Genomic DNA, 18,574 nt, shown 5'->3' with positions numbered 1-18,574 from the left:
ATTTGAAGTGGCAGCCGCAGGAGTAACTGGTCACTATTTGTTGTACCACTGCAGTTATCCAGAGGAGGTGTGTTAAAATATTTATCACATTTAAAATACAGTGGAAGGAAAAGCAATAACTTATTAAAAGACATCACAGTGGGGAATATTCCCTGTAAGTGTGTGTAGCCACCATCAGCACTAATGAAACGCACATATGTATGAAGAAGTGACTCTGGGGTATGGAATATCTTTAGTAGGTAGGAGAGTGCAGTGGGGTGAGGTGTTCAGAAGAAGAAAAGCGTTTAGGGATGCAGTCAGCTATATGGTGTATGTCAGGGCTGTCAAAATCAGTAAGATTTCTACCTAAGCAGAATCAGGTTCTTTCAGTGGGCAACACTGTCTTATTTAAATGGTAATATCAGCCAGTGATTATATTTATTGGATATATATCCACTTGAAAGGAGAAAAGCAATTAAAGGTGTTCCGGCACAGAGCAATTTCATTTCTGACATTTGCCTTAACAGAGATTTACATTAAAGAGAACACTCATACACACCACAGGTGGAATGGTATTATTTGGTAAAAACAGAACATGATTTACCCTCCACCTGAGATTTCATCTGTCTAAACAAACCTCTGAGCAGCTCCACACTGGTGCTTTTCAAACAACTTGACTTTCATGTGAGCCTTTCCTGCTTCCCCAGGATGGAAGGATCACCCCGCTGCCCTGGGCAGCCTGGACCACAGCCACAGAGGAGCCACCCACAGCCTAGTGACCAGCTGTGCCAGACCCCTGTGCCCACCGAGAGAAAACAGGAGGTTTGAGATGTTGGAGGCCACTGTCCCCTTCCATCTAGCAGATGGGCTCAGGGGTCTGGCGTGCCACACGGTCCCTCGCAGGCTGGGTGACAATGTGAAGAGCGGGATCTTGGCTGCAGCGGTGCGCAGCTGGGGAGGGAAGGGAGAGTTGCTGATTCTTCCTTTTCTCTTCTTGGGGAAGAGGGAGATTTGGGATGCCTTTGTCTGGATCCTTCTCTCATGCTCATTTTCATGTGGGTTTGAAATATTTCAAGTGATTCTGGGGTGCAGTTTAGCCACCCCATAGAAAAAAGGCTTTCTTGTGGCTGCAGTGGTATAACAGTAGTGTCTTAGATCAAGTTTTCTGCCAAAAAGATATTGACATCATGTTTAGAGATACCAACTTATCTTCACAGTAATGACTTCCCAAAATGTGTGGCAGGCACAAAACACTCCATGGTGAGGTTTATCCCTCAAGCGTTCATCAATGCCTTTCGGTAAGATTTAGAGACCTCACTGGTGCCTTCAGTACTTTCCAGTAACACAGCTATTACAATCCTGTGCCAGTAATCTCGTTGGAGCGCAGAAGGCATTCCTGCCAGGCTGTCTACAGGCTGAGGTCAGAAATGTCCTCTGAATGCGTTTGGACCGGGATGGGTATCTACCTCAGACAGCTGCTGCAGTGTGTGCAGCACTGGTGATTACTCCATTCGTTAAGCTGTGGTTTTGCTATCCCCAAAGGAGAATACACTTCCTTTGAGTGGGATGTGCACTCAAGACACAAAAGGATGTTTGCAGAGATGTTTGACACCAATTTGAATGTACTCTCAGTCTTTCCTTCTCTCTCCCCTTCTCTTCATTTGACAGAAATGCTTAGAGCTAAAAACCAGCCTGTTGGCCCAGCAGAAAGGGACTCAGTCATCACTGGAACGTCTCAAAACCCTCATTAGACTGATACAAAACGAGCAGATGATTCAGGTTACCATGACGACCACCACCACCTCCTCCCTGCTAACTGTCCCCTGGATCAAACCCTCCCCTGCCTCGGCTGCCATGCACAAAGCCTTGCAGCAGTCACAGGGTAACAACTGACAGAGCCGGCTGCTGGAGCGCAGAGCAACGGGGGGAGAAAAAACTTTATACACATGCGCAGAGGAGAGATTAAACTGAAACAAAGGAGAGAAGGAGCGATCTCCGTTTTGGTACGCGTAGAAACTTGCAAACCAATCAGTCCAGTTTGTAGGTCACTGTGGCAGCAGGTTCCCACGGAGCGGGTTGAGCTGCGGTTTTGTATTTGCCGAGACCTTCAGTGCTTATGAGATTTTTTTTGTTATGTTGGCCTTAATGTATTCATGACTGAGGATGGACGGAGGAAGTATGGCCGATGGGAAGCGGGATAACCTTTTGTGGGGGGCAGACAGGTTTCCAGTTCTGCTTTAAGGGGGAATTTTTCAATGCAAAGAGTTAGTGAGCTAGTAGAGAAGTAGTTGGGCTGAGAGCTGTACGTGGGAGGGAAATCGGTGAGATCACCAGAAACTGAACTGCTTAGGACTCGACATGGATTCTTATCAGAGGAACAAAGTTGGCCCCACGGATTTGGGTGACCTGGAGATGGGGCCGTTTTGACCAGAACGGCGTCACGGACACTCACAGAGCCTTCGAAACAAAAGATCCGTTTGGGTTTTTTTCAGTATTATTAGAGTTGAGAATTGCAGATATTTAAATAAAGAAACTGTATGAAGTTAGCGTTTCTAGTAAAATATTGAAGTATTTTCATGCTGATGCTTCTGTATATGCGTTCCGAAGTATTTAAAAAAGTATGACTGTAAAACTCCTTACTTTTTTGCAGGTCCTTTTTACTTATTTTGCTATCGGTGTATTTTTCTCATGGAGTTTTTGTGCAAGATTTAGCATAAACCATAATAGTGGATATCTTTGGCAGGTTGGGTTTCATTTTTTAAAGAGATTATTTTGGGGGTTTTCTTTTTTGTTCATTTTGGAAATTTTTTTTAAAGAAAAAAAAGCAAATAAATATTCCATTTTTTCTTTCTTGCCAGTACAGATAATATGCCAAAAAGATAACTTTACATTTTTGTACTGCGTTTTTATTGTTAAAGATATGTAACGTGATTTTTTTATTACTATTACTTTTATTTTTTGCTTGCAGAAATATCTGCTGAAATGGTACAGGAAAAAGAAAAAACCTGCCTCAAGGGGTTGTTTCTCGTACTGGATAATATCAAGAGTTCTGGGGGAGGGACAGGCCATGGAAAATTTAAAGGGTTTGTTGGGTTTTTTTTTTTTGAAACTTGATTCCTTTTTAATATTTTGGTTGATTTTAGCACATTTGGGAAGCGTTTAGCATTAGCCTGAGAAAATCCCAGTGCGCCTGCTTGTTTCACTAGCTAGTCTTCCTGATACTGCAAGGGTCTGCCTGGCCCCTCCGCAGGCCACAGCCCTCCCCGGGAAGGTAGTGATGGGCACCCCGGTTTTTCTCAAAGTCACAAGCGCACACCAGATGCCATCGTCTCTGTCATTTATGAGTTCTCCGTCAATTAGCACAACAGGTACTTAAGGAAAGCAAGAAGCCACCAGAGCATGACACAAGGCTAGTCTCTCACATCAGCATATCACATGGTGCCGAATATCTTTTTTTTTCTTTTTTTTAAAATAAATAATAAAAAAAAACACACGAGGGACTGGCTTTTTCCGTCGCCCATCACTAGGCAGCACATGGTCCCTTCAACCATTTTCACAACTCCGGGAGAAACTGTGCAGTACTATACAAATCTATTTTAATACACAACACTCGGTTGAACAAGATTTTTATATTCTTTTATTGATGAACAAAGTGAACTAAGTAAAACACAATTGTTATACATTGGTTATTGTATGCCAATTATGCATTCTAACGTGGCTTGCGATGTAAATGTTTTCAGGTTTAATGATTTTTTTTCCTTCTCAGACAAATGAAAAAAAAAAGGAAAAGGGTGGAAGGTTGAATATGTGAAGTATTTCTGAAGAACTGTCTTGGACTGTTAAAAGTAGTTATTTTGAAAAGGGGACTGTCCAGTGGATAGTGTGCATAGAAAAAAAAGTGTTTGTCTTAAATATGCCAATGTAGTTTTACTTCTTTATGATGCATTAAACTTGATTGACAATTTAACGGCGTTGTGGTGGTGATACCCGCTGCTGTGGGGATGCTGTGTGGCCAGCCCAGGGCGCGCTGCTGTGACCCCTGCCCCACCAGACTCTGGCTGAGGGGGGAAAGGCACCGCTGCTGCTTTCTCCACACACCCCCCCCCTCAGTTTTCAGGTTTAAACAATGCCAGAATGACTACAATACTTTCTGCTTTCCTTCTTTCAGTAAGATGGCTTCTTCCTTGAGGCCATCATGTCTCCAGGCAGGGGCACCCTGTCCATTCCCCTTCTTGGCTTCCTACCTCTTGGAATAATTTCCCATCCCAGTCTTTCCCAGATCTGTAAGCAGAGATGTTGGCAGTACATCAGATCTCTCCCTTTTCCTCTTGCATCTCTTGTGGGTTGCATTTTTTAAGTTTTCACCAGGATTTAAACACTGCAGTGGGTTTGACCCAAAGTGAGATGAGCGGAGCCAGCTCAGGAGCAAGGCTAGGGCTCTGAGACACAAAAAGATTGCCACAGGGCTGCAGTGCATCAGCCAAGCTGTTTGCACATGCTCTTTACATCTTTTGTGCATGTTGCAGACAGCGTGGTCTTTGCTTCTGGTGCGTTACTGGGGAGGGACTTGCTGCGGCCCGAGGACACACAGCCGGCTGCAGCAGAACAACAGCCGGCAGACCCGTGGGCTTGGGTTTCAGACCTGCACTTCCAGCTGCTCTTCAAATGTGTGGTGGGCCCATTTTGTAAAGTTGTTTATAAATCACTTTGTAAACGCAGTAAAGAACGAGAGAGGTCCCTCACAGGAGCTGTCTGATTTCTGGCCAGTGGAAGGGACAGAACTTCCCGATAAAAGGAGTCAAATGAAAGCAAGGCAACATCAGACTTGCATAAAACCTATCACAGCAGCTAATGCTTACGCAGAGGCATGGTTGGTGGTTTTTTGCCAGGCATGGGGGAAAAGGGATTTTTTGTTTGGTTGTGGTGGGGTTGCCTTGTCTTCACTTGCTGGCAGTGTAACCATTTAATTTTAGGCTGCAGTTAGCAGGGGGAGCTCAGCACTGCGTCCTCACTTCCCCTGCAGCCAGGATGCCCCCTTCTCCCTCCTGGCCTCTGCTTCTGGGAGGGCAGCCCGATTTTTCCTGACATTACTTCCAATTTTACAAGATGCCCTTCCCCCAAACCAGGAAACCAGAAATGGTATGTAATCATCATCATCATCATCATCTTCCTTCTGCTGCCATCCTAAGCTATAAATTCAGTGTTGTGCTAACAGACAGGAGCCAATTACAGAGCTCTGTGTGTTGCCTTAATAATTAATGTGGTTGCAAGTGAGTGTAACCTTGTGCTAGCCTTTAATCTTTGATAGTAATTTAAATTAAGGTTTTGGTGGAGATTTGTAGGAGCCACGGTAGCCTTCGTGTTCCTTGCTGTGGCACCAGGCATTGTCTTTGAGAAGAATTGGGAGCCATGGTGTTCCCAGCCTCCCCTTCCAAGCAAAAGTTATTTTTCCAGTTATGCCAGACTTCACAGCTTCAGAGCTCTTTATTTTAACATGACAGACTTATTTTAACATAAACAGACACAGTTTTCTGTGTGTAGGACCTTTTCACATGCCATTACTTATCTCACAGAGGAGCTGCTCTGCAAATAGCCATTTGAATGAAACAATGTCTGCAGAAGCCTGTCAGTTTTATATTTGCACCTCTTCAAATGTAATTTCACCTACTCTTCCTTCTCTCACTCTCTCCCCTTCCTCAGCAATCAGAGGAAAAGGAACTCTTCTGTATGTTGGGAAGTAACACGGAGTGATGCCAGCCCTTCCCAGTGAGCAGAATGAGGAGGACAGGCATGGCTTGTTTCTGTCAGGATCTCAGATGTTTTGGGGCTTCATACTCCTAGAAGAAGCCACAATGGATCCAGTCTGGCCTAAAGGCTCAAAAATCAAGAAGCAAACTCAGGACCTCTCAATATTTTTTATATTCAGTTCATGATCACTGACAGCTATTTTTGCATGGTGAATTTCACGGTAGCATCAGTCCAGCTAGCAGATTCTCTTGCAGTAGAAGACCTCCATGTGAGGATGACAGCACAGACTCTACCACAGCTATATTAGGAGTTTATTCTACATGCTGATGTACCCATAGCATGCTGGTTTCCCAGCAGTTTGACGGCCTATTAGGCACACTTACACTTTTAGAATAGTGCATTATAAACTGATGTGTACTTTTTGTTCTGTGTTCTGCAGGTTCCTCTGTAGTTGAAAAGAGACGCATTACACTGAAATGAGTGGCAACAGCCACATCAGATAAAAATCCACTCACTTTAATCAGGTTTTGCCAACTGCAGCTTTTTTTGCTTAGGAAATGAAGCTTGGCTTCTGAGATCAATCACTAGTGACTGACTGGTGCAAACAGAAAATGCCAGGCTCTGCTTCTGTAAGCCACTTTTAAGTTCACCAGGGTGAATATCATTAAAGCAAAAGGGTTTTCTTCCACCCTTAAAAAAAGCAAACAAAAAATTAAATTGTCATGATGGGAAAAAAAATACTACAAAGCCTACACAAGCATATAACGATTCTAGCTAGTGATAAGGAGAAAAAAATATTAAAATTATGCCATTGCTCTTTGAAGTTGTTTGCATTTGTACTGGTGGATTGCAGGTGATTTCTGTGCTGTTTAAATGCAGCAGAAATGCTACACCCCAATCTTTGATTATCAGCCTCACCCATTAAGCAGTTACCACCAAAATTTTAATTTGCTTTCACATTTCGTCTTTGGCTTTGAGATGCAGTAGTAAATACTCTTTCACCTCAATATTCATGCTGGAAACACAGCTGATCAGCCATCCAGTTGCTGTTGACAAAGCAGTCCTCCAGCTGCCAAGATGTAAACTTCGCCACGACATCTTGGTGCTTGTGCTTTGTCTGTTCCGCGTCGGAACGGCACTATTTCGTTGATCATGTGTGCTCCTGCCCCCTGCTACGGTCGTGGCTAGACTGCGGAGCAGGAGCGCTCCGTGATTGTGGCTCTCCATCACCCGCAGGGGAGGTGGGCCAGCCGGCGGGCGGGTGGTCTGGCTCACTCATTGCACTCTTGAACTCCCGCATGCTTACCCCCCTCCCAGGGAGCCGGAGGGAATGTAAGGACAGCCCAGGGTGCCGAGCGAGAATCATGGCTAAAGCATCGGCCTGAAAATCAGAGTGATGCTAGGTTTATTATTTTCCATTTGAGGAGGCTTGAAACAGTAATTTCACGAGTAAGCCCAGCACCTCCCTAAAAATTACATCTACACACACACACACACACTCTCCTCATTTTCCAAAATGGGGAGATTTGCTGCAGCAGCAGAAGAGAGAACAAGAGACGTGCACAGCCCCAGGAAGGGACTCTGTGTCCCTGCAAGGGAGTGAGCAAAGCTCCAAGGCCATGAGTGACAAGTGCTGGGCAGCACCAGTGGTGGTGAGCCCTCCTCCCTTGGTAGCCAAGCGCAGGCAAACTCTGTGGTGCCAGAGGAGTTAAAAAAACCCACCACAGCAAACCTCTCTCCCTGTCATCCAGGGCATCTTTGTGTCCTGCTGCCAGTGTGCTCAGTGTTATTAAAACCCAGGGCTGTGGTTTAAGTGTAGCTGCTGAAAAAGAAATGGTCACGCTGTTGTCGGACATGGCCATGAGCGTCCTTCACCCTGATGGGCTTTCGTGTCCCTTCACAGCAGCACTTCCCAGCTGTCTTCATCTGCTTCTTGAGGGCCACTTCTGCTTTGTTGGGCCATGCAAATATTATTGCTTTGTCTTAGTTAAAAAAACAATGCTAACTAAAAAAAGGTGGCATTAGAAATAAGCGCATGAAGAAACAAATTGAGAAAAATTAAATTCTGGTGTGGATATTATGTTACTATTTAACGTGCATGTGCATAACAGCAATTTTCTAACCCTTTGAAATTGCATCATAACAAAAATATGCTTTGAGCCACTGACTATTGTTACATTCTTATCTTCCTTGATTACTTCATGACTGCAAGAAATAAACCAAGTCCCACCATGTAGTTCACATTATCAGGAGGTGCCACCTGGATCATCGCAGCATTATTCCTGGGTCCCATTCTTAAAGTGTGGAGGAGGTTGAAGGTGCATCATGTCTAGCTGCAAATTTGCCAGGTGAAATGAAATACCTGGCTTCCCTGTGGCTTGGGATGTTCCTTGTCGTGGGACTGAGCACCTGATGGGTGCCAGCTGCTGCAGCACGTCCCTGTTGCCAGTGGAATGCTGGACTCCACGTCTGTGCTGGGCGGTAGGTGCCAAAGGCAGAGCTGTGTTAGGGAACATCAGCACGAGTCTTAGCAGCTCAGGAGCTAATCCCTGTGCTATGCCGTGTGATACTGCTAAGCACTTCTAAGCCATCCCAGCGAGAGCTTTTGCTTACATGGGTACGTTTGTACTTTGCCTCTGACGGCTCCTCTGTTTTATCCAGCTTCTCTTAAGCTCATGGCTAGATGAAGGACATTTAATGGCTTTCCAGCTGATGTTTTGAGTACACTTTGGAAGAGGTCCCAACAAGTTTATGTCTCTACTTGCCTTTTATATTTTTTCTTTTTTTAAAAAAGTTCTACCTTGCACATGACTTTGAATACTACTCAGGACTACAAGGTACCTTGGGAAGTTCCTTGTTCCCTGTTTTACTTGCCCAGCCCATCCTCTTTTAACAAGCTGACACCCCCATCATGCTTTGAAAGAATAAAATTTGTCTGTCATTAAAGTAGAATTGTCAAGCTGGGAGGGGAAAGGAGAGCCTGGCATGTCCCTTCGCCCTCACAGCCATTGACAGAAGTGGCAGCAGCTCCATCACCATCACCTGTGGAAATGGTTTGCCCAGGCATGAATGTTACCAAGCCCCGTTAGCCACATCCAGCAGCAAGGCTTATTCATCTGATCCTACGTGGCTCCAGGAGGCTCCAGCCTGATGGGAACGGTTGATCCAAGGGCTTTTCACACAGCATTTTTCTACATGTTTTTCTATTCTCCCAGTGAAATTTGTCTGCGGATCTCCAAGCAGAGCTGAGACGGTGCTGGGTGGCACTGCCCTTCCCCTCTGTCTTGGCTGAGGGGCTCCAGGGGCCTCATCCAGCCAGCACTGGGGGCAGGAGAGAGACGCAGCCAGCTGAGCGCAGGTTGTGTGAATTCACCTGGGTTGGGACTTGATCTGACATCAGCTGTCCGGTGGCTTTGTGCTGAGCAGTGCTGAAATTGGGCTAGAAAAGGAAAGGCTGGGCCAGCAGCGCTGTTCCAATGTGATTTTTATTTTTTCGCCAAAACAAAACCAGCCATGCTTGTGGTCAAAAAAGACATATTTAAAGTAATGGAGATGCCCCTCTGGTGCATGGCTTCTGCCCACTGCTCCTCAAGTCAGTTGGGTTGGAAAAGGCTGAGCGAGAGCAGGATTTGGCCCTTAAGCAAAAGGAAATAGGCTTTATCGATCCCTCATGTCTAGCATCAGCTCCTGTGCAGGACCGTCAGGGCTGTTGTTTCCAGCAAACATTTGCGGTCCCTCTCCATCTCCTCCTCTCTCACCTGTTGATTAAAAAGCCTGGACTTGGCCCAGGGAACAAGGAGTTTCTGGGTTCAGACCCAAGGCAAAGGGTGTTGATCTTTAAGTCAGGTTTTGGCATAAACCTCATGGGTGAAAGTCCCCTCTCAAGAAATAGCAACTAGGAGAAGAAATCGGCAGCTGGTGGCATGGTGGGGTGGGAGGTGAAAGCAGGGACAAGAGGAATCAGCAGAAAATTCAAGAAAACTGTGATGGTCTGTGGATGCTAACCCTCCTGGCTCTGGGCAAGCTCCGATTTTGCAACAGGCAGCCCCTCCACTCCACACAGTCTACGCAAAGCAAATGCATCTCAAACGCTTTAGACTGTTGGGACCTTAGAAATGTCTGTTTGATAGCTCAAACTTATTTAATAGCTGAAGGACATCAAGCCAAGTCTTTTGGTTTTATTTTTTGGGGTAACTAAGAACAAAAAATGTATAACTAGCTGTAAAACAAGCACCATCTACAAATCCAGAGCATGAAGGGCTCTTTGAAAGTCACCTGCGTTCGGAGTGGAGCAGTGAGTAGGTGTACAAGCAGCGATGCATCAACCTGTTCTCTCCGCAGAGCTGCCTGTCTCTGGTCAGGCTGGCCAGCGCCCGGCACCACAAGGTGAAACGTGTTTTCCACCCCTGCTTTGGACAGATGAAGGGACAAAGACAGGCAGACACACAGAGCAGCACAGGATGGTCACCTCCGTGTTTGAAGTCTTGCCGGGGATGGGCTTAGCACCTCATGGTAAGGGGAAAAGTGTTTCAGGCTCTGTGAGTTCTCTCCTCCCTGGCTTGTGTTCCCAAAGCAGCTTTTGTGCACAAACAGCTCAGAGCCACTCAACCCGGTGGTTTTCCCATTGGGTTGTGCTGGGTGGGGAATGAAAAGTCATAGTGGAGACACACAGTGGGATGTGACCAACCCTTGCTAAATTCTCCGGTGGGGTATGGTGGCTGCCGGCAGCTGTCTGGGCTGCTCCCTGCAGCTTCACTGGTGCAAAAACTGTACTTTTACTCATGGCCGAGATGACTGGCAGTGCTCCTCATCTGCCTCAGTGAAGGCAAAAGGGTCCTGGTTCAGATGTGTGTCCCCATCTGGGAAGCATGGCTTGGGGTGTCAAAACAGAGTAAGAACTAAGGCTGTGCAAACGGCGTTTCCTTCGATGGGGGACCTGCCTGTGCCAGGAGATCTGCCTGCATTGGGGGATCTGCCTTTGCTCTAAGGGCTCATCCCATCCAAGCAGATGAGTGAGAAGCTGCCTCCTCCGGCTCCGCCTGAAGGGTGACTGGCTGTCTTTGCCAATCTGCCCCTGTTCCACCAAGACACACAGGGAACGAGTCAATGGACTTGCTGAAGCAAGCATCAGATCCTACCAGGTACTATGAGAAAAGGAGCCTGCAGGTCTCCCCTTGTTTCTAACCCACCTTAAAAATGCCTCCGAGGTTTTTTATTCAGATACCTTGGTTTCTTCCTAGTTCAATACTAAGCAGCTACAGACTTGGAGGACTAATCCATTGGAAAGATGACACTCCACCCACTGCCTGCTTCCAACACTGGAAAGCATGAGCTGCTTTGCCCAAAGCAGAAACAGTGTGAACAAACAGGCGTTCACTGAGGGTTGCACCTTCATGCTGTTGCCAATTAAAACTGAGTAGGACTGGCAGTCATCTAGTTTCATCACCAAAAAACAAAGTGACACACAGGTGGTAGGTAGATTTGCCATTTACTTTCAAAAAACACAACAGAGGAGAGTTTTAAAATTCTTGTTTTGAACACGACAGTGACCAGAACTACCAAGTTTTTTAAAGGTGAAATTACAAATATTAGAGAACTAGGGAAACACAAGTCAAAATAAAGTAAGAATTAACAGGTTGTGCAAGTGGGTTTCCTTTGACAGGGGATCTGCCTATACTGGGGTGTCTATCTGGTCCAGGGGATCTGCCAGTGCTGGGGCATCTGAATTCACTTTACAGGGCTGGTCCCATCCACGCAGATGAGCAAGAAGCCTCCTCCTCCATCTGCACCTCAGGGGTGGCTGACCATCTTTGCCAACTGCCCACGCTTCACCAAGACACGTGGAGAGCCATTCAGCAGTCCTGCTGGGGCTGAGAATCCACCTGGAAAAACAAACACAAACCGCCCACAAGCCCAAATTGCCCAAAATCTAGTCCTCCCTCACCAGTCGAGACAGGGGAAGGACGTGGCAGGTGGCATCCCTTCTCCTCCGTGTCACACACAGGCGATCCCCACCTCAGCCTTACTGCCACTTTCTGTGGGAGCCTGACACGTGAGTGCATGAAGCAAACCGACAAACCTCATGAGAGATTCGGTAAAGCAGCCTCCCCTTCCCCGCCCAAAAGATGTCACGCTGAGCTTTAGCACACAGATCTCCCTGCGCTGCCATCCTACATCGAATCCCTCAGCTTCTTCTAGAGACGTTTCTGGCTCTTGCTACGAGCCTTTGGAAAAGCCCTTGCAAGTGACTGCAGGTCCACGGCAGCCAGCCTGGCCACCCAAGCACAACAAGGGACTCTTCTGCAGGGGAGCTGCCAGCCCATCACCCCTGACAGCTCAACACCCACGCAACCTGCTCCTCCCCGTCCCCGTCCTGAAACAGCTACGGGCCAGCAGGCAGGAGCACCAAAACCCTCACCCCCTGTTGCCTTCCCATACTCGGGTGACACACCAGGGGTTTGTGCATTCACTCAAAAAGCCCCTCTTACAGGGGTGGCTGGGGGCACTGGGGCTGGAGAGGGGGAGGCTCAGGGAGACCACATCGCTCTCTACAGCTCCCTGAACAGAGGCTGTAGGCAGGTCAGTGTCGGTCTCTTCTCTCAGGGAACAAACCAAGTTATGCCTCAAGTTATGCCAGTGGAGGTTTCGATGGGATATTAGGAAAAACTGATTCACTGCAAGGGTGGTCAAACAATGGAACAGGCTGCCCGGGGAGGTGGTTGTGTCACCATCCCTGGAGGTTATTTAAAAGATGCATAGATATGGCGCTTAGGTGTAGGGGAATGAAGACAGTGGGTTGGTTGACATTGATGATATGCATCTGTGGCCTTGCTTTGACGATGTGCAGCTGTGATCCTACAGCAAAGTGGTTAAATAGCTCTGAGTGTAGAAGTAAAACCCAGATGAAGCAGAGATGAGGAGTGTGGTCTAGTCTCTGGGGGATGGAGAAACAGCATGGACAGTAGCATTTGACCAACGGTAAAGCTTTTTTTGCTGCTTACTTTTTTATTTGTGTTATTTCCTGACTGCTGTAACTCAATTGTAACACTTAGGGACATGGTTTAATGGTGGGCTTGGCAGTCCTGGGTTAACAGTTGGACTTGATGATGTTAAAGGTGTTTTCCAACTGAAATGATTCTGTGACTCTGCCATCGCCTGTGCCCTGGGCATTCAGGGCTGCTGTGGGGCTGCCTTGCACAGGGCTACCCAGTGTGCTGGAGCCAGAGGGGCATTTCTTTTTGAGGCAATGCTGCTCTAGGTGTGTGTTCGTGACCTGTTCCATCTAACTGGGCTCAGATCAGAGCCAGGAGATGAGTCCCGGCAATGCTGGCTGCCCAGCAGGTGCTGGGTGCCCTTGTAGTGCTGGAGCAGCCACTGAATGTCGCAGCCTAATAAGAATCGAAAGGCACATGTAAAGGCCTCAGACATGAAATAATAATGAAACAAAAAAACAGATCAAAGCTTTTAATTTCACTCTAAGTACTTTACTCTTACTCTCAGAAATTCTTATCAAAGACAGGCAGATGTCACCGCCTCCAGGGGTCTCAACTCGGTGGTTCTGGATTTGCATTTACTCCAAAAATTTCCCTTCAAACCCAGAGACCTACGGTGTAAAAGCAGTGGCAGGTTTGGCTGTTGTGAAACCACATGCTGAAATTTAAAAGCACCGTGGGGCTGAGTAAGGCTTTCCAGTGCCAATTCAGTGCTGTACAATTGTAAATACAAATAAATCCCTGTACAAATGCCATCAAGCCTCCACATACTGGTGAGATGAAGTATTATCAAGTAACATAAACGTTTATTTCCATGGTAAAATGCTAGCACAGGCCTTCCTCTTTGAGCTGTGTATTAGGCAGGAGCGGCTTTGTGAGGCTTATAAATAAATGGGGCTTCCAGCCCCACTGTGCCATGGGTGGGCACCCACTCACGTGGTGCTCAGCCTGTGTCAGTCGCCCTTTTTTCCAGATCAAGGTGAGGATCACTGGGCTTTCGTGTGAGGTGGTTTGCCTGGTTTTCTCTTTTATCCCTCTGGCCGTGAAATTGCTATCCTCAGCCCAAAGCTCACTTAGTGGGTGATGTAAGTAGTTAGTTTATTGGAAAGAGCGTTGCAAGGGCCAGCTGGGAGCAGGGCAAGGGCAAGTCACCTGGGGAGGGCACCATGAGTTTGGGACATTTCCCCCTGAAATCTGGATGCATCCTGGCTCAGCTGATCAGGCTGGCAGCTGCTGGAAGGTGACATCAATGCAACCATATCATCAGGGAGTACGAAAACAGCAGGTGCCCAGAGGAGCAGGAGCTGGTGTGGCTGTGCCGAGTGTATGCAGCTCTTATCCTATAAGGGGGCATTGATGTATGGATAGTGCTTGCTTGCGGCAGCAACTTGCTGAGGAGGTTGTCAGCAGGGATATACAGAGATTATGTTATAGGAATGCCAGCGTTGGCCCATCTGTAACTAGTCGGGTCTCCCTGGCAACAGAAAGGGCTGAGGATAGATGGATGGATGGCCCCACACGCTTCCCCAGCCAGCAGGCATAAGGAGGGTCTTCCTCCATCCCTCAATGGAACTGGGCCACCAGTTCACCCAGCCCCCAGCAGATGCCCGAAGGGTGGTGGGACTCCCGACCATGACAGCTGCAAGGAGCCAGGGATGCGCTGCAGGACTTTGCCCTCCTGAATTTTGGAAAATGAGGTTGCGTAGAGCAACAGGTAATTGGAATAACTCCTTGGCTGCTGGCAGAGGTCCAGCTGGGTTGTTTCCCTGCAGCAGTGCTATGAGAGGGGGACACAGTGCCAGCCCAAAGGGTATCAGCCAGGGGCAAGCTGGACAGACTTTGTTTCTGAGCTTAGCTAGCAGCCTAGGAAAATAAATCACACTGCATCCTCTTGGAGAGAAAAAAGCATCATCCAACACGTTATCTGGGCATAATAATAATACTAGTGGTGCCACAGATGTGCATCTTCAAAAAAAAAAAAAAAAAAAGTGCAGAAAATAGAGTGCTAACCTAAAAGCCTGGGGTGCTGCTCCCCAGCTTTGGCAGTGCTTCCCAGCAGTGGGGTTTCCTCAGGGCTCCACTGCTCTAAGCTTACGATGAGCATCAGGCTTTTTGATCAAGGTAGGTTTTAAAGGTTTGATCAAGGCTGACATTAACTCTTCTTGAACTCTAAGGACCTGTTCCCCAGCTATTAGCACAGTTGGAGGTGCCAGGAGCTGGGGATGCCCAGACACCTGTTGGTAGAGGTCACAAAAGCTTTATGCTTCCCCTTTCAGCAGCTCTGGGCAAAGACTTGGACCTCTGGGGAAAGCTACAGAAAGGGTGTAGACTTGCTTTTCTCTGCCCAGACAGACACAAATCGCTGCCCCCAAATCCTCATGATTACACCAGAGCTAAAACCAAACATACCTATTTAAGCCCTGGTTTCCTTTGGTGTCTGTAATGTGATTTGGTCAGCAGGTACCAGGGGTGCAAGGACTCCCAGGGTCACCCTGAGACTTCTACTGGCAAAGACAGGATTGATCCCAAGGGACTGACCCTCTCGGCGTAGTACCAAAGCCACCCTAACACCACCCAACACCATGCCAACAGCAGATGTTTCGGCCTGAGAAACACCCATTCAAGCCCAGCCAGCTGGCCAGGCATCATGGCCATGGCACACAGGATTCTTGCCAGGGAGATGATCAGTGTGTGTGTGTAAAGCTTTGCTCCAGTGTTTGTCCTCTCCTCCCTCCCATCTCAGGGAGAAATGAAGCATTTAAGCAGTGTATGTGTATCTTATCTTGCAGATGCTGTCTGGAGCTGCCAGGCTGTTTTATATCTCAGTTATTGCTACATCATAAATATTAAAATATGGATGCCAAGTTCAGATGCTCCTGGTTGGAGGTGAGATTTGACTCCCACTCTTTGGCCACTGGCACCATCCTGCAGGGTGGTGGACCTTGTGATGGGAGGGCTTTGGAGCTCCTGGTAATGATGGATGTACTGGGGACCCTCCTGTGACAGCTTCCCCTTCTCCCCTAAACAACCATGCAGAGGAAACATCTCACCATTGTGCCACAGCCCTTCCCCAGGGCGCTGCTGGCCCAGCTCTGAGCGCTGCTCCTACACTGGCGGATGCAGGCATACCTGCGGTGGGCAAGGGTGCTGGGGCCCTGGGTGCTGGCAGCTGGCACACCTCTGGGCTGAGCTGCCGCCACCGCACCCAGCAGCAGCCAGTGGAGATAAGCTGGCTGTCAGGCAGCCATCAGCTCTCTGAAGGCATCTTGAATTAAAAACTAATGATAGTTTGCTTTGGTAGCTCAGTTTTGATAGTGCAGCCAGAGAAAAAACAGCCACAAAGGGAATTATTTTTTCTTAAATAATTTGACTCTTTTTACTAGATGATTTCTGGGTGTTTTCAGTCATCTCTTTTAATTTCTCTCTGTACAACGTGGAGAAGGAAGCCTTGGGCAAATAAAATGATTGTCAAAGTCCTGAGTGAGAGAAGATGCAGGAATGAAAGCTTTCCCGATGGGCTGGTATTAGCTTATCAGCCGTTGCTCTCCATGGACAGAGAATGGAGCAAATGGGATTAGGCCCTAAGCCCAGACGAAGTGCCTGGTTTAAAGACCAAGACTGGCTTCATGAGAAGGAGGTGGGCTGGGTGCTTGCGATGAAGGCAAGATGCAGGATGCGCTGTTGTGCAAGGGACCAAATCTGGCACGGCACAGGTGGAGACATCTAACCAGCTGTCAGAACACTGTTACGTCTTCCCACTCACAGCATTTAGCGTGTATTCACCAGAAATGTCTGCCCAGGTGCTTTCCCTTTCTCACCTCCCCTTCTCCTCTCCTTTAGAAGCTGAAGCAGCTTGGGGCTCAGTCTTTTTGGGGCTCTCGCTGGCAAGAGGCAGGGCAGGGCACCACAAACCTCTTACAGGGAGGTGAGAACCTCACTGGCATAAAGGGCAAGAAGTGCCTTTGAAAAATCCTCAAGTTGTGCCAGAGGAGTTTTAGATTGGGTATTAGGAAAAACTGATTCACCAAAAGGGTTGTCAGGCATTGGAACAGGCTGCCCGGGGAGGTGGTTGAGTCACCATCCCTGGAGGTTATTTAAAAGACGTGTAGATGTGGTGCTTAGGGACGTGGTTTAGTGGTGGGCTTGGCACTGCTGGGTTAACGGTTGGACTTCATGTAGTTAAGGGTCTTTTTCAACCTAAATGATTCTATGAGCCTGTTAGCAGATAGCTTTGGTTTCCTCACCTGACCCATCCTTTCCTGCTTTTCACCGGTGTTGTCTGTCACAAGTCTTGTGAGGAGAAGGAGGAGGAGGAGGAACTGCCTCTCCATCTCTGCACTACCCATCATCTTCAGTGCCTTGGTGCAAAGGGGTTTCCTACAGGGAAATTTCCTGATTTCTGAGGCAGCCTCAAACAACTCATCCTCCAAGACAGTGCTTCCACAGTTGGGTCTCCAGTGACAGCCATGGGCACAGGACATGTAGTGACTGCAGAAAATACAGCTGTCATGCTGGGCGCAGAGTCCTATTAACTTTCAAGTGGTAATTATACGGAGAAGTTGTGATACTGTGACATGCAGAGAATGGGGTGTTTATTGCCTTCCTGGCAGGAGCATGCCGGGTGTCAAGGCTCGTGAGAGAGCTCTACAAAGCCTCTCATTATTTTCATCCTCTCATTTATATTATTTTGTAAAAGCTCTTTTGGTGCAGAAGACAGTGATATTATCTCACTGAATGTTAATGTTATTTTGTAATGGAATGGATTTGTTTTGTCCTTGTACTGTGGCCACTTACCCATCCAGGGCTGGCAGTATGCACTCTGGATCCTGGAAGGATTTTGCCACAGTAGCGCTTGGGAGGTCAGCCACAAGCCAAAGATAAGAGGAGGGGGAAAAAAAAATATTCATGTTTCAGAATAGAATGTAGGGATGGGAATAGAATGTATGTCTGCTAATCCTTCTGCAAAGGTGGAAGTGGCTTGTGATAGTTTGACACCTTGCTTGTGTAGTTGTTTTGCAGCAGCAGTAATTATTCCATGCAGATAGGACTAACATGAAAGCATTTGGGGCTAGTGGCTACTGATATTTGGTAGCCCAGTGAATGTGAGGGAGCTCCTGTACTGAAAGGGAAAGGGAGGAGGGAAGCAAGTTCCCTCTATGACCCCTAATAGGGAACAAGGCAGACCCTGACACCAGCCCATGCCTTGCTCCATGCAGGTGTTCAGAGCAGAGAGCTATGCAGCCCGATGAGATGCTGTTTCTATTCTGGGCATGGTTATTAAATACAGTATTAGCTTTACTGGACATCTGCTGTGGCTGCATTTCATGTATGCACAGCACAGTAGGTTCTTCAAAAGTTAGAGGCTGGTGAGGAGGGCTGGGAGTAGTGGGAAGTATGGAAAGGAAAAGACCTTCCTAACTTTTCCCCTTCATCGCAAGTGTTGTGTTACTAGATAGAAAAGCTCAATGTAGTTATCAAAAGCATAACCATCTTTCTGCTTCAGAGACAGGGGAAAGCATGATTTGGGCAATGTCACTCACACTGTCATCTGAAACTTCCCCACAGAACCAAACCTCTTGCAGTTTCCATTCAGTGTACCCAGCTGCAGAGCACCCACGAGAGCCTTGGACCATTCCTATACCCACAAAAATGCCGGGGAGGGGGGCATGTGTGAGTGTGGACACCACCCCCCAGCTCACGCTGACAGACTGCAGGCAAAAGAATGGAGATGGCAACAGGCAGAAGATGCAGCTTTGGAGGGAGAGAAAATACACTTGAAAAACCCCGAACCAACCAGACAATACTGGCAGATGGAGCAGGGGGAGAAGGTATTTTGTCAGAGGCTTTTGAAACAG

General features: G+C 47.5%; 2 protein-coding genes across 2 annotated transcripts in view; one reads left to right on the top strand and one right to left on the bottom strand.

Moving 5' to 3' along the window:
- Positions 1-3,930, top strand: part of PHF21B (PHD finger protein 21B) — a 67,183-nt gene extending 63,253 nt beyond the window's left edge. The window contains exon 12 of the mRNA XM_055809311.1: positions 1,648-3,930. Coding sequence (XP_055665286.1) covers positions 1,648-1,872 — 225 coding nt within the window. The 3' untranslated portion in view covers positions 1,873-3,930. The remainder of the gene's footprint in view (positions 1-1,647) is intronic.
- A 7,541-nt stretch (positions 3,931-11,471) lies between these two features.
- The window catches only part of ARHGAP8 (Rho GTPase activating protein 8), a 94,447-nt gene continuing 87,344 nt past the window's right edge, over positions 11,472-18,574 (bottom strand). Inside the window, exon 13 of the mRNA XM_055807570.1 lies at positions 11,472-11,609. Within this exon, the coding sequence (XP_055663545.1) occupies positions 11,580-11,609 (30 nt within the window). The 3' untranslated portion in view covers positions 11,472-11,579. The remainder of the gene's footprint in view (positions 11,610-18,574) is intronic.

Source organism: Falco peregrinus, chromosome 6 (assembly GCF_023634155.1).
Source record: "Falco peregrinus isolate bFalPer1 chromosome 6, bFalPer1.pri, whole genome shotgun sequence".
NCBI lineage: Eukaryota > Metazoa > Chordata > Aves > Falconiformes > Falconidae > Falco > Falco peregrinus.
The sequence above is the reverse complement of the archived record's forward strand: the minus strand, read 5'-3'. Positions and strand labels throughout refer to the sequence as shown.